General features: G+C 46.6%; 1 protein-coding gene across 1 annotated transcript in view; it reads left to right on the top strand.

Moving 5' to 3' along the window:
- nup205 (nucleoporin 205) overlaps positions 1–13,156 on the top strand; it is a 92,540-nt gene that overhangs the window by 42,406 nt on the left and 36,978 nt on the right. Inside the window, exons 18-22 of the mRNA XM_067999924.1 lie at positions 2,387–2,576; positions 6,699–6,819; positions 7,663–7,744; positions 8,527–8,691; positions 12,481–12,605. Coding sequence (XP_067856025.1) covers positions 2,387–2,576; positions 6,699–6,819; positions 7,663–7,744; positions 8,527–8,691; positions 12,481–12,605 — 683 coding nt within the window. The remainder of the gene's footprint in view (positions 1–2,386; positions 2,577–6,698; positions 6,820–7,662; positions 7,745–8,526; positions 8,692–12,480; positions 12,606–13,156) is intronic.

The following is a 13,156-nucleotide window of genomic DNA, read 5'->3' as shown; positions in this document are numbered from 1 at the left end:
GCACTTGTTAATTGTGAGTGAAGTTGTATTTCTTTCCTTTTTTTGGGGTGGGGGGTGATTACTGCACAGGCTGACTTTAAATACAGCTGCTTATTTTTTTCTGTAGAATTTCTGTATCTTGCTGTGGGTGTAGGCCGGGAGCGTGTCGGCCCCTGTACCTTGCTGTGGGTGTAGGCCGGGAGCTTGTTGGCCCCTGTACCTTACTGTGGGTGTAGGCCGGGAGCTTGTTGGCCCCTGTACCTTACTGTGGGTGTAGGCCTGGAGCCTGTCGGCCCCTGTACCTTGCTGTGGGTGTAGGCCGGGAGCTTGTTGGCCCCTGTACCTTACTGTGGGTGTAGGCCGGGAGCTTGTTGGCCCCTGTACCTTACTGTGGGTGTAGGCCGGGAGCCTGTCGGCCCCTGTACCTTGCTGTGGGTGTAGGCCGGGAGCGTGTCGGCCCCTGTACCTTGCTGTGGGTGTAGGCCTGGAGCGTGTCGGCCCCTGTACCTTACTGTGGGTGTAGGCCGGGAGCCTGTCGGCCCCTGTACCTTGCTGTGGGTGTAGGCCGGGAGCCTGTCGGCCCCTGTACCTTGCTGTGGGTGTAGGCCTGGAGCCTGTCGGCCCCTGTACCTTGCTGTGGGTGTAGGCCGGGAGCCTGTCGGCCCCTGTACCTTGCTGTGGGTGTAGGCCGGGAGCGTGTCGGCCCCTGTACCTTGCTGTGGGTGTAGGCCGGGAGCCTGTCGGCCCCTGTACCTTGCTGTGGGTGTAGGCCTGGAGCCTGTCGGCCCCTGTACCTTGCTGTGGGTGTAGGCCGGGAGCCTGTCGGCCCCTGTACCTTGCTGTGGGTGTAGGCCGGGAGCCTGTTGGCCCCTGTACCTTGCTGTGGGTGTAGGCCTGGAGCTTGTTGGCCCCTGTACCTTGCTGTGGGTGTAGGCCTGGAGCTTGTTGGCCCCTGTACCTTGCTGTGGGTGTAGGCCGGGAGCCTGTCGGCCCCTGTACCTTGCTGTGGGTGTAGGCCTGGAGCGTGTCGGCCCCTGTACCTTGCTGTGGGTGTAGGCCGGGAGCGTGTCGGCCCCTGTACCTTACTGTGGGTGTAGGCCTGGAGCGTGTCGGCCCCTGTACCTTGCTGTGGGTGTAGGCCGGGAGCCTGTTGGCCCCTGTACCTTGCTGTGGGTGTAGGCCGGGAGCCTGTTGGCCCCTGTACCTTGCTGTGGGTGTAGGCCTGGAGCGTGTCGGCCCCTGTACCTTGCTGTGGGTGTAGGCCTGGAGCCTGTCGGCCCCTGTACCTTGCTGTGGGTGTAGGCCGGGAGCCTGTCGGCCCCTGTACCTTGCTGTGGGTGTAGGCCGGGAGCGTGTCGGCCCCTGTACCTTACTGTGGGTGTAGGCCTGGAGCGTGTCGGCCCCTGTACCTTGCTGTGGGTGTAGGCCGGGAGCCTGTTGGCCCCTGTACCTTGCTGTGGGTGTAGGCCTGGAGCGTGTCGGCCCCTGTACCTTGCTGTGGGTGTAGGCCGGGAGCCTGTCGGCCCCTGTACCTTGCTGTGGGTGTAGGCCGGGAGCCTGTCGGCCCCTGTACCTTGCTGTGGGTGTAGGCCGGGAGCCTGTCGGCCCCTGTACCTTGCTGTGGGTGTAGGCCTGGAGCGTGTCGGCCCCTGTACCTTGCTGTGGGTGTAGGCCTGGAGCGTGTCGGCCCCTGTACCTTGCTGTGGGTGTAGGCTGGGAGCCTGTTGGCCCCTGTACCTTGCTGTGGGTGTAGGCCGGGAGCCTGTTGGCCCCTGTACCTTACTGTGGGTGTAGGCTGGGAGCCTGTTGGCCCCTGTACCTTACTGTGGGTGTAGGCTGGGAGCCTGTTGGCCCCTGTACCTTGCTGTGGGTGTAGGCTGGGAGCCTGTTGGCCCCTGTACCTTGCTGTGGGTGTAGGCTGGGAGCCTGTCGGCCCCTGTACCCTGCTGTGGGTGTAGGCCGGGGCCTTGTCGGCCCCTGTATCTAGCTGTGGGTGTACGCCGGGAGCCTGTCAGCTCTGGTGATGGAACATGATTGAGGTCTGTGCCAGTACTGCGCGAAGTTCCTCTGGTTTTACCAGACATGCATATTATTGTGGGTTATTTTGATTGTCAGCCATGTATTGCAAGAGTTACGGTGTCTTTCAGAATTCTATTGTTCTGAGTTCATGTTCCTGCGCTGTGTGACACCAAGAATATTGAGAGTACTTGGACTTGGCCACGACTCAGCATCTAAAGCCATGGAACCGAACCAATCAGTTGACCACAATTAACTAGCACTTCCGGTCAGAGTTTACATGGAGGTGGGAACCCAGGGTGTCAGTTGAGATGTGTGAGGAGCTAAGTTTCCAGAACACCTGTATTGAGGGATGTTATTAATCACGGGCCATGTTCTGCTGATGCCTCAGGTAAAAAGCACTTGGAGAAAGCAGTGGAATACTCCCTGGGTCTTCTGGAGCTGGCCCTGCAGAAGGAGAATCACTTCATGGATTGGCTGAGAGAGAGCCACTCCTCCGTCATAGCCACGCCCCTTGAGCAGCTGCTACAGGGCATCAATCCACGCACCAAAAAGGCTGACCACGTGGTCAACATCGCCCGGTAAGTTGGAGATTGGTGCCATTATTTGGACTTAGTTAGGTCGCAGTAACTTTCATATATAGTTCGAAAAAAATGCAAAGATTGGGTTAATATCTTGCGACTTCTCACTTGCACACGTGTGTGTGTTTATATAATTGCATCTGTTGCAAGCAACTAAGTCCTTCAATCCATTTGAAGTACCGTTCATGTTGGACACTGACTGACCCACCATGCATTCTGTTTTATTTATTTTTTGAATATGTTTGAAGTATTAACTATTTTCCAGTAATTGTCCACGTAACAGTCAATGCACTTCATAAGTAATTGATTGTATGAAGTGTTTCTGAGACATTTCCGTGTAATATGGTATGTAATTGCAAGCAATACTTACAGGGCTCTTTTTCTAACCCCTATACGCTGTCTATTTTGTGAACTAAGTAGTCGGCTGATACTCCAGGGTAACCATTTTGCGTTATCAGCCTCTGTATTATATAAGGGAATGTTTTCTTTTAAGCTGCCACGCAGAGGATTGTAAGTGAGTCTTCGCTAACAGAGAGAACAATATGATACAGGGCAGAAGAAGGCCATTTGGCCCATCTTGCCTCTGCCGGCACTTTGAAAGAACCACCCAATTAGTCCCACTCCCTTGCTCTTTCCCTATAGCCTTGCAAATTTTCCCCCTTCAAGTATTTATCCAGTTCCCTTTTGAAAGTTACTATTAAATCTGCTGCCACCACCCTTTTAGGCAGTGCATTCCAGATCATAAAACTCACTGCGTAAAAAATGTTTCCTCATCTCCCCCCTGATTCTTTTGCCAATCACCTTAAATCTGTGTCCTCTGGTTACTGACCCTTCTGCCACTGGAAACAGGGTAAATAAGGAGAAACTATCAAAACTCTTCATGATTTTGAACACATCGAACAAATCTCCCCTTACCCTTCTCTGCTCTAAGGGTAAGCTTCTCCAGTCTCTCCATATAACTGAAGTCCTGCATCCCTGGTACCATTCTAGTAAATCTCCTCTGCACCATCTTGAAGGCCTTGATATCCTTCCTAAAGTGTGGTGCCCAGAATTGGCCACAATACTTCAGCTGGGGCCTAACCAGTGTTTTATCAGTTTAGCATAACTTCCTTACTTTTGTACTCTGTGCCTCTATTTATGGAGCCATTGATCCCGTATGTCTTTTAAACAGCCTTCTCAACTTGCCCTGCCACCTTCAAAGATTTGTGTACATTACCACGAGGTCTCTCTGTTCCTGCACCCCCATTAAAATTGTACCATTTAGTTTATATTGCTTCTCTTCATTCTTCCTAGCAAAATGAATCACTTCACACTTCTCTGCGTTAAATTTCATCTGCCATGTGTCTGCCCATTTCACCAGTCTGTCTATGTCCTCCTGAAGTCTGTTACTATCCTCCTCACTGTTTACTACATTCTGAGTTTTGCAAACTGAAATTATACCCTTTATACCCAAGTCCAGGTCATTAATATATATCAAAAAGAACAGTGGTCCTAATACTGACCCCTGGGGAACACCACTGTATACTTCCCTCCAGTCTGAAAAACAACCGCTCACCACTACTCTCTGCTTTCTGTCCCTTAGTCAATTTCGTGTCCATGCAGCCACTGCCCCTTTAATACCATGGGCTTCAATTTTGCTAACAAGTCTATTTTATGGTAAATCAAATGTCTTTTGAAGGTCCATATGCACATCAACTTATACCCTCATCTGCCCTCTCCGCTACTTCATCAAAGGACTCAATCAAGTTAGTCAAACACGAGAGCTTTAAACAGAGCTTGGTGAGTGACTTGCTAAACAGAGTGACAATGGGAATTCGGTGCAGAGGGGGAAGGAGGTGCTAAGTAATTTAAACCAAGGGGCAATAGTAAATAATTAAATAAATAATCAGGGAAATTAATTAGATCTAAGGGGATAAAATTAAAATTAACTAAATAGAGGATACCAACATTAAAGGGATCAGAATTGCATTAAATAAAAATCTGGTATACATAAATAATAGGAGTTAAGAGGATACTAAACTAAAGAAGGTAATAAACAAAAAACAAGATTAATTAATTACAAATCTGAAATCAAGCTAAACCCATCTACTAAACATAATCTAGATCTCAAGTAACTATTACATCTATAATTAAATTCCTAGTTAATACAAACTTGAAATGGCAGTGCAGGCTATGTGTCAGGACTGTGGTATGTGGGAGTTTCTGGACACTTTTACTATTTGTGTTTACAGAAGACTTTTGGGTTCCCTCGTATGTTACCCGCTAATCTACTCTCATACACTCTCTCTTCCCCTCTCATTTCCTTTCTCAGTTCTTCTTTGTACATTCTGTATTCAGCTTGATTCCCTATTGACATTTATCATAAGTCTCCTTTTTCTGTTTCATTTTAATCTCTATATCTTCAGTCATCCAGCGAGCTCTAGCTTTGGATGCCCTCCCTTTCCCCCTTGAAGAAAAGTGTCTAGTCTGTACCCGAACCATCTCCTCTTTGAAGGCCTCCCATTGCTCATTTACTGTTTTACCCGCCAATCTTTGATTCCAATCCACCTGGGCCAGATCCCTTTTGAACTCACTGAAATTAGCTCTCCTCTTGTTGAATATTTTCACATTTGATTTTTCCTTGACCTTTTCCATAACTATTCTAAACGTAATGATATTGTGATCAGTTTCCCAAATGCTCCCCCACTGAAACATGCTCCACCTGCCCCACTTCATTCCCCAGAACTAGATCCAGCACTGCTTCCTTCCTTGTTGGGCTGGAAAGTTCTCTTGTACACATTTCAAGAATTCCCTCCCATCTTTACCCTTTACACTGTTATTTTCCCAGTCTATATTGGGATAATTGATGTCCCCCATTATCACTACTCTAAAGTTCTTGCATCTTTCTGCAATTTGCCTGCACATTTACCCCTCTACTTCCTCCCTACTATTTGGTGGCCTGCAATATACACCCAGTAGCATAATAACTCCTCTCCTATTCCTTAATTCTAACCAAATGGATTCTGTCTTTGAATCCTCAAGTACATCATCGCTTTCCAGTGCTGTAACAGTATCTTTGGTCAATACTGCCAGCCCCCATCCTTTTTTTTTCCTTCCTATCTTTCCTGAATACCTTGTAGCCAGGAATATTAAATTCCCAATCCTTCCCTTGTTTGAGCCAGGTCTCAGTTAGTGCCACTATATCATAAGCCCATGTGGCAATTTGTGCCTGCAGCTCACCAACCTTATTTGTCATGCTCCATGTATTTACGTACATGCACTCCAAACCCGCCTTAGTCTGCTTTGAATTTCTTCCCTGTCTGATCTCTCCTATTTCTGAACTACTTTGTCTCTCCCAGTCCTCTGTTCACTTACTGTCCTCTGTAATGCTTCATCCTGGTGCCCCTCCCCGTGAGAAATTAGTTTAAACCCTCTCCCACAGCATTAGATATCCTCCCCGTGAGGACATTGGTCCCAGCCCTGTTGAGGCACAACTTGTCCATCTTGTACATCACCCTCCTACCCCAGAACTGGTCCCAATGCCCCAGGAACCTGAAGCCCTCCCTCCTGCACCATCTTTCCGGCCACCGTTAACCTGTGTTATCCTACTGTTCCTATACTCACTAGCACGTGGCAGTGGGAGTAATCAGGATTACCACCTTTGAGGTCCTGCTGTTTAACTTCCTCCCTAACTCCTGAAACTATCTATAGGACCTGGACCCTTTTCCTTCCTATGTCATTGGTTTCAACATGGACCACAACTTCTGGCTTCCCCCCCCCCCCCCCCCAAAATGTTCTGCACACTTTCATTGATGCTCTTTAACCTGGATCCAGGGAGGCAACACCCCATGTAGGACTCACTTCGGCGGTTGCAGAAACGCCTGCCTATCCCCCTGTGACCACTGCATTTCTACATTTCGCTGTGCTCCCCTGTACAGATGTATGCCCCACAGTGCCGTGGATGTGCTCTCGGTCAAGTACTCACTCAAAGTCTGAAATTTCATTCACTAGAACCAGCTGGGCACCACATTTAGAAACTTGTGATTTGTTTTGGGATGTTGAGAGAGTTGGCCATTGAATTCCAGTGTTAAACGTTGGGTTAAAAATTCTTACCCTTCCTCAACTGCTCCTCCTGTTCCACAGCTACCTGTACCATGGGAACACCAACCCTGATCTGGCTTTTGAAAGTGCCAAGATTCTTTGCTACATCTCACGCTATCCCAACATCCAGGTGAAGATGGTGGGAGACTTCACTCAGGACCAGGTGAGGCACACAGCTGTGTGACTGCGATGATCTGCTTCAAAACCTGTGCCACGTACAGCTGGAAAATTTCACATGAGTTTCACTCATCCGTGGCTGTGAATTGCCTTCGACCTGAAAGCTATATCTCTTGTAAACTGTGCAGCCTCAGAGAGGCTCTGTGATGCAGTGAGTTAAATGCTTAGCCCTTCTCTTCCGGCACCTGGGCTTAAATTCAATTCCAGCTGATGGGGGTCAATGTTTCCTCTGTCTGTTAGCTTTAGGGTTACTACAGTCCAGTTCCTAGTGAGCAAAGTGTCACAAAACTGTCCTGATGTGGCACTAATTTTCCTCAAATTTGGCAGTTTCGCTTCAGAATAGACACAGGGTGGCTGGTATAGAAAGATGTTACACTAATGCAGTAGATGGCGCACTTCTGAAGTTGAGGCTGGGATACATAAAGCAATGTAGAGGGAGCATTACTCTGTATCTAACCCTGCTGCAACTGCCCTGGGAGTGTTTAACAGGACAGTGTAGGGGGAACTGTACTCTGTTTCTAATCCATGGTGTACCTGACCTGGGAATGTTTGTTGCTGACATTAAGAAATTCACACAAAAAAAGTTTAAAACAGAACAGTAGAATAAGTAATAAGTACTAATTCTAAGCCAGCACATAGCCACTCCCCATATTTTATGCAGTGTCTGTGAAAGAATCTACAGTATAAGGATAAAAATGGAATCTTTTATTTCTGTTTGTATTTATATGTGCATTGTGTGTGTTTGCATGTGTGTGTCTCCATGTCATGCTGAGGAAGGGGCTAAAGTGTGTCTCCCTCTAACAACGATTCATTCTTGTCCTTTGCGTAGGCTGTCAATCAGATGTTGATGTCTGGTTTTGTGGAATGCTTGGACAGCGAAGATGCTGAGGAAATGATGCAGGCTGAAGATGGTAGGTACTGTTATGGGAGAGGGATGTGGGGATTAAAAACAAAAACAACATAGGAAGACATCAGAGAATTCACCTCCAACTGGGTTAGTATTTATATTGGTATTGGCAGATCAGTGTGACTTCATGTCTCTGGGAAGAAATGTATTTTGATTTCAGTCTGACAACACCTAACTATAGTTCCAAATTGTAAATACACCGCATATAACCGAATGGGTGTCTGTTCTACATCGGGTCTTTAAATCTGGAGTGCTTTACTTTTCCCCTATGTATTTCAGACACAAGTGGTGTAGTCACCAGTCAACACAATTTGTGCAGAATGTGTTACAAACCATCCCAGCTACTGCTGCTCTCTACTTCCTGACTCCCACTGCCTTGGCTCCTGCTGTTCTTTGCCTTGCCTCTTGTTACTCTCTGCTTCTCTTTACTATCTGTCTCCTGACTCCAGTTACTGTTCCCGCTGCCCTGGCTCCTGTTACTCTGGCTCCTATTACTCTGTCTCCTGACTCCAGTTTCTGCTCCCACTTCCCTCACTCCTGTTACTCTGTCTTCTGCCTCCAGTCCCTACTCCCACTGTCTTGGCTCCTGTTATTCTGGCTCCTGACTCCCAGTTACTGTTCCCGCTGCCCTGGCTCCTGTTACTCTGGCTCCTGACTCCAGTTTCTGCTCCCACTGCCCTTTTTCCCACTGCTGTTTGCCCCGCGATATTTGACTCCTATCCATGTACCCACTGTTATTTGGCAAAAAAAAATTCTGTTGTGTCCACAAGTGTTTCCTCATCACAGGCGCTGTACCAGAGAAGAAATGTGCCCTGGTCAGACACAACACAAAGATCCACATCCTGAGCTTGCTGATAACCTCCCTGGACCTGAGAGCACCCAACCTGGCATTCTACTTGCTGGGTTACGAGCTGCGAAAGCCAGTGAATAGCACCAATCTGCAAGATCCAGGTAACTTCAAGTTCCGTCTTATTCCTCGTACATAAGCAACTTGACAAAAATATTCTGTTTCTCTACTTCAAAAAAGCAGATTTTCTCTTGTTCCGCCACGCATCTGCTAACGCACTCAACCTTGTTGCTTTTAGTTTGTAAAGATCCATGTAAGCACAAGAGTCTTCAGCTTCTTCCAGACAAAGCTTTGAACACAGCTATCAGGCGGGAAGGTGGAATTGAGGTCGAAGATCAGCAATGATTTTATTGAATGACGGAGCAGGCTCGAGTGGCCATATGGCCGACTCCTCCTATTTCTTATGTTCTTATGATGAATATAGAACAGAAAGGTTATAACTATCAGTGAAGACTGAACAGGTTGGGGCTCTTTTCTCTTTTAAAAAAAAGACTGAGCGGTGACCTGATGGAGGTCTTTAAAATTATGAATGGGTTCGATAGGGTAGATGTAGAGAAGATATTTCCACTTGTGGGTGAGACCAAAACCAGGAGCCATAAATATAAGATAGTCACTCATAAATCCAATAGGGAATTAAGAAGAAACTTCTTTACCCAGAGAGTGGTTAAAATGTGGAACTCGCTACCACCTTGAGTAGTTGAGGCGACCAGCATAGATGCATTTAAAGGGAAGCTAGTTAAGTACGTGAGGGAGAAAGAAATAGAAGGATATGCTCATAGGGTGAGATGAAGTAAGGTGGGAGGAGGCTCGTGCGGAGCATAAACACCGGCATGGACCAGTTTGGCCGAATGGCCTGCTTCTGTGCTGTAAAATTCTATGTAATTCTACGTAACGGTTTATTTAATAATAAGCTGAGACGGTGATGTACGTCAGCAACAGCACCTCTCAAAAGCTTCCGGGACAATAGCATGCTCTCCCTGCTCTTCTGCTCGCTCCCTTGCGTACACTTCTGCCCATGCACCTGCATTCATACCTCCTTGCACAGCCATACTCTCTTCCCCCCCCCCCCTTCTGTGCACCTGCGTGCTTTCCCCCTCTCTCCTGGGCATGCAAGGTCTCTTGAGAGCTTCAAGCACTCCCAAGTCTGGCAATGAATAATTGGATAGAACATAGGATCAGGAGTAGGCCATTCAGCCCCTCGAGTCTGTTCCGCCATTCAGTGAGATCATAGCTGATCTGTATCCTAACTCCATTTAACCACCTTGGCTTCATATCCCTCAATATCCTTGGCTGGCAAAAATCTATCAATCTCAGGTTTAAAATTATTAATTGAGCTAGCATCTATTGCTTTTTACGGGAGAGAATTCCACACTTCTACCACCCTTTCCCAAAACTCAGAAGAGCTGTCCTTACAGCACCAGGGTGACAGTTTTCCATTTCCTACACCAGCTATCCTTTGACCTCTCTGAGTAAGACTGCCAATTTCCTGTTGTGGACCCTTGCTCCCTAGCAAGTTGATTGAGACCTCCCCAACTCATTTTGTGTGGGACATTTGCACCCTAGGAGACTTCCATGTTATCAATCTTGGCTGGATTTGCCTATATATGAGGGATGAGCAAAGGCCATGAATCCTATATGTTCTTGCACTCATTCTTGGATGATTTTATCCCATTATACCGACCCTCCCTTTTTCCCACCACTTGGGAGAGGCATGATATTAGAGACCTATAGCCAATTCAAGAGTCCTCTGTCAGACATTCTTCTCTGACCCCCCATTGAGCGAACAAGCAAGTCTCAAGGTGTCCTCGAACCCATTACTTATTATCCATAATTATTTACTTCCACCTTCCATATGTTGTGATCACCTCTTCTTCTTACAGAAGGCATCTATCATCACCTTGAAGGACTGTTAGAAATCAGTCTTCACTACCTCCTCTGCAATCCTGTTTCACAGGACTTTAGTGCCCAGACTACTCACTATACAACCTCTGAGAAGAGTAAAACTTCTGGACATTAAACCTCACCCTCTACTTCCTCAGAGTGGCCCCTAGCTCTACCTATCTCCATCACCTCAAACACACTATCTACTTGTGTTGTTCTGTACCCCTGACCCTATTGCCTTTAATAATCTTAAACACCTAGATCAAGCACTAGGAATCTGTTTTTGTAGCTCAAGCCAGAAAAATCATTCCTGTTGCTCTTCTCTGCACCTTCTTCAGTCACAGTGTTCTTCCTTGGGGGAGGGAGGAATCAAAACTGAATGCAGTGCTCCAAATGAGGTCTTCCCAAAGCCTTCTATAATCCAACTACTTTGATCCTAGATTTGTAATGGTGGTCTGGACAATACAGCCCAAGCTGGCTGCAGCCTCCTGACCATAGCATTGAACCTGTAAGGGAGCAGTCAGTGATCACTTTTAAGTAAAAAAAGTACTTTTTTTAATTCATTCTTGGGAATATGGATGTCATTGGCAAGGCTGACATTTATTGCCCATCCCTAATTGCCCTAAGAAGGTGGTGGTGGGCTTTTTTTTTAAACTGCTGCAATTTGTTTGGTGAAGGTGCTTGTTCTTATTCTTTGCATCAGTTTGATGGAACTGAGTGGCTCGCTAGGTTACTTCAGAGGGCAGATAAGAGCCAATCACATTGGTGTAGACTGGAGTCACGTATAGGCTGGACTGGGTAAGGACGCCAGGTTTCCTTCCCTAAAGAAGAAAGAACTTGAATTTCTATAGTGCCTTTCATGACCTCAATTCGTCCCAAAGTGCTTTACAGCCAATCAAGTACTTTTGAAGTATCGTCACTGTTGTAAAGCCATAGCCAATTTGCACACGAGTGAAATAAATTACTATAATAACCTGATTTAGATGTTGGTTGAGGGATAAATATTGACTGAGAGAACTCCCCTGGTCTTTGAATCGTGCCAAGTATCTTGAGAATGCAGAAGGGGCCTTGGTTTACCGAAAGACGGCGCCTCCGATCAGTGCAGTACTGAGGGAGTGCTGCACTAAGTGTCAGCCTAGATTATGTACTCAAGTCTCTGGAGTGGGCCTTGAACCCACGACCTTCTGACTCAGTGGCGCGAGTGCTACCACTGAGCCATGGCTGACGCCTAGGATATTCATGAATCAGTTGGGTTTTTACAACAATCCGATAGCTTCATAGTCACTTTTACTTATACCAGCTTTTTATTTCCAGATTTTTTTTAATTCGAATTCTCAAACTGCCATGATGGGATTTGAACTCCCGTTCTCTAAATTAGTAGTCCAGGCCTATGGATTACTAGTCCAGTTACATAAACACTACACTATCATTGAGGGCTTGTCAAAAGTCCTCTCATCTGAACCTCTATTGGATAACCTTTGTACGTTCTAAATGTTTAGCATCCCTTATGACACTTCCTGTTATCTTTCCTACCATAGAGAGATTTAACTTCAATCCCTTTTTGAATAAGGAGATCACATGTGCACGTCTCCCAGATCACTGCGAACTGTTGAAAATATCTGGCGAAGCTCCCTACAAGATCTCTGCCATTTCTTTCAGCTCTTTGGCCCTGTCACTTTTGCTACGTTGGGTGCTTTATATTTTGCCATCCCCTTTCCCCATCTGATCTACAAACTACCTATCTGCACTTTAGTCCTATTCATTAGGCTTGGGGCAGATCCAACTTTCTCACAGTGAACCTAATCCCAGGGATGGAGGCCAGCATCATTGAGTCACTCCAGTAGTGCAAGGTATTCATGGGCAGACTTGTATTTTTAAATATTCATTTAACAGAAACAAACTGCAGCTGCAACAGTGAACTGTGTTGCTGTTTCTGATTGAACCATGAGTTTGTGGAATGTTGGAATCTATTTAGTTTTTTGCTAACTTGAATTTTTTTTAATATAAATAAGGAGTTCTTGGTTGTCCACGAACCTGCCTTCACTCCATTTTGAATATTCTTGAGAAGGGCACTGAAGGAAGGAATGGACCCTTCGCTGTCAAGGAGTCCCCACATTTAGCTGAACTTTGCTATCAGGTAGGAATGACCTTGCCTTTCCCATCTCCTGCTTGAGAGAAATACTGTGTGGCTGGATTGATTGTATCTGTTTCAATGAGACAGCTCAATATACAGTGCCCTTAGTTCGTTACTGATTTTTGGAAGAGTCTCTTTCCAGTTGAAATGGGCTTTGGCCTCACATAAGTTCAGTCTAGCATTGTGTTCCTATAATGTGATCGATAGATTTTTATTAGGTAAGGATATCAAGGGATATAGAGCTAAGCTGGTAAATGGAGTTGATGTGCAGACTAGCCATGATCTAATTGGATGGGAGAGCAGGTTCGAGGGACTGAATGGCCTACTCCTGTTCCTATGTTCCTATCTCATCGACAGCGTACATTAGCTCTAACATCAGTGATGCAAATAGCCTGAGCACCCCAGGCGAGGGAAGGGGACCATTAGCCAGAGCTCCTATGCCTGATGCTATCCAGGTCCCTCTTCTGGGAAATACGTTTATGTGTGAACATCGGGTATGGACAGGATTGGGATCAGCTGTGACATCCTTCACACTTGAAGAGACTTCTGACATT

This window comes from Heptranchias perlo, chromosome 18 (genome assembly GCF_035084215.1).
Source record: "Heptranchias perlo isolate sHepPer1 chromosome 18, sHepPer1.hap1, whole genome shotgun sequence".
Taxonomy (NCBI): domain Eukaryota; kingdom Metazoa; phylum Chordata; class Chondrichthyes; order Hexanchiformes; family Hexanchidae; genus Heptranchias; species Heptranchias perlo.
This window is presented reverse-complemented; position numbering and strand designations above follow the sequence as displayed.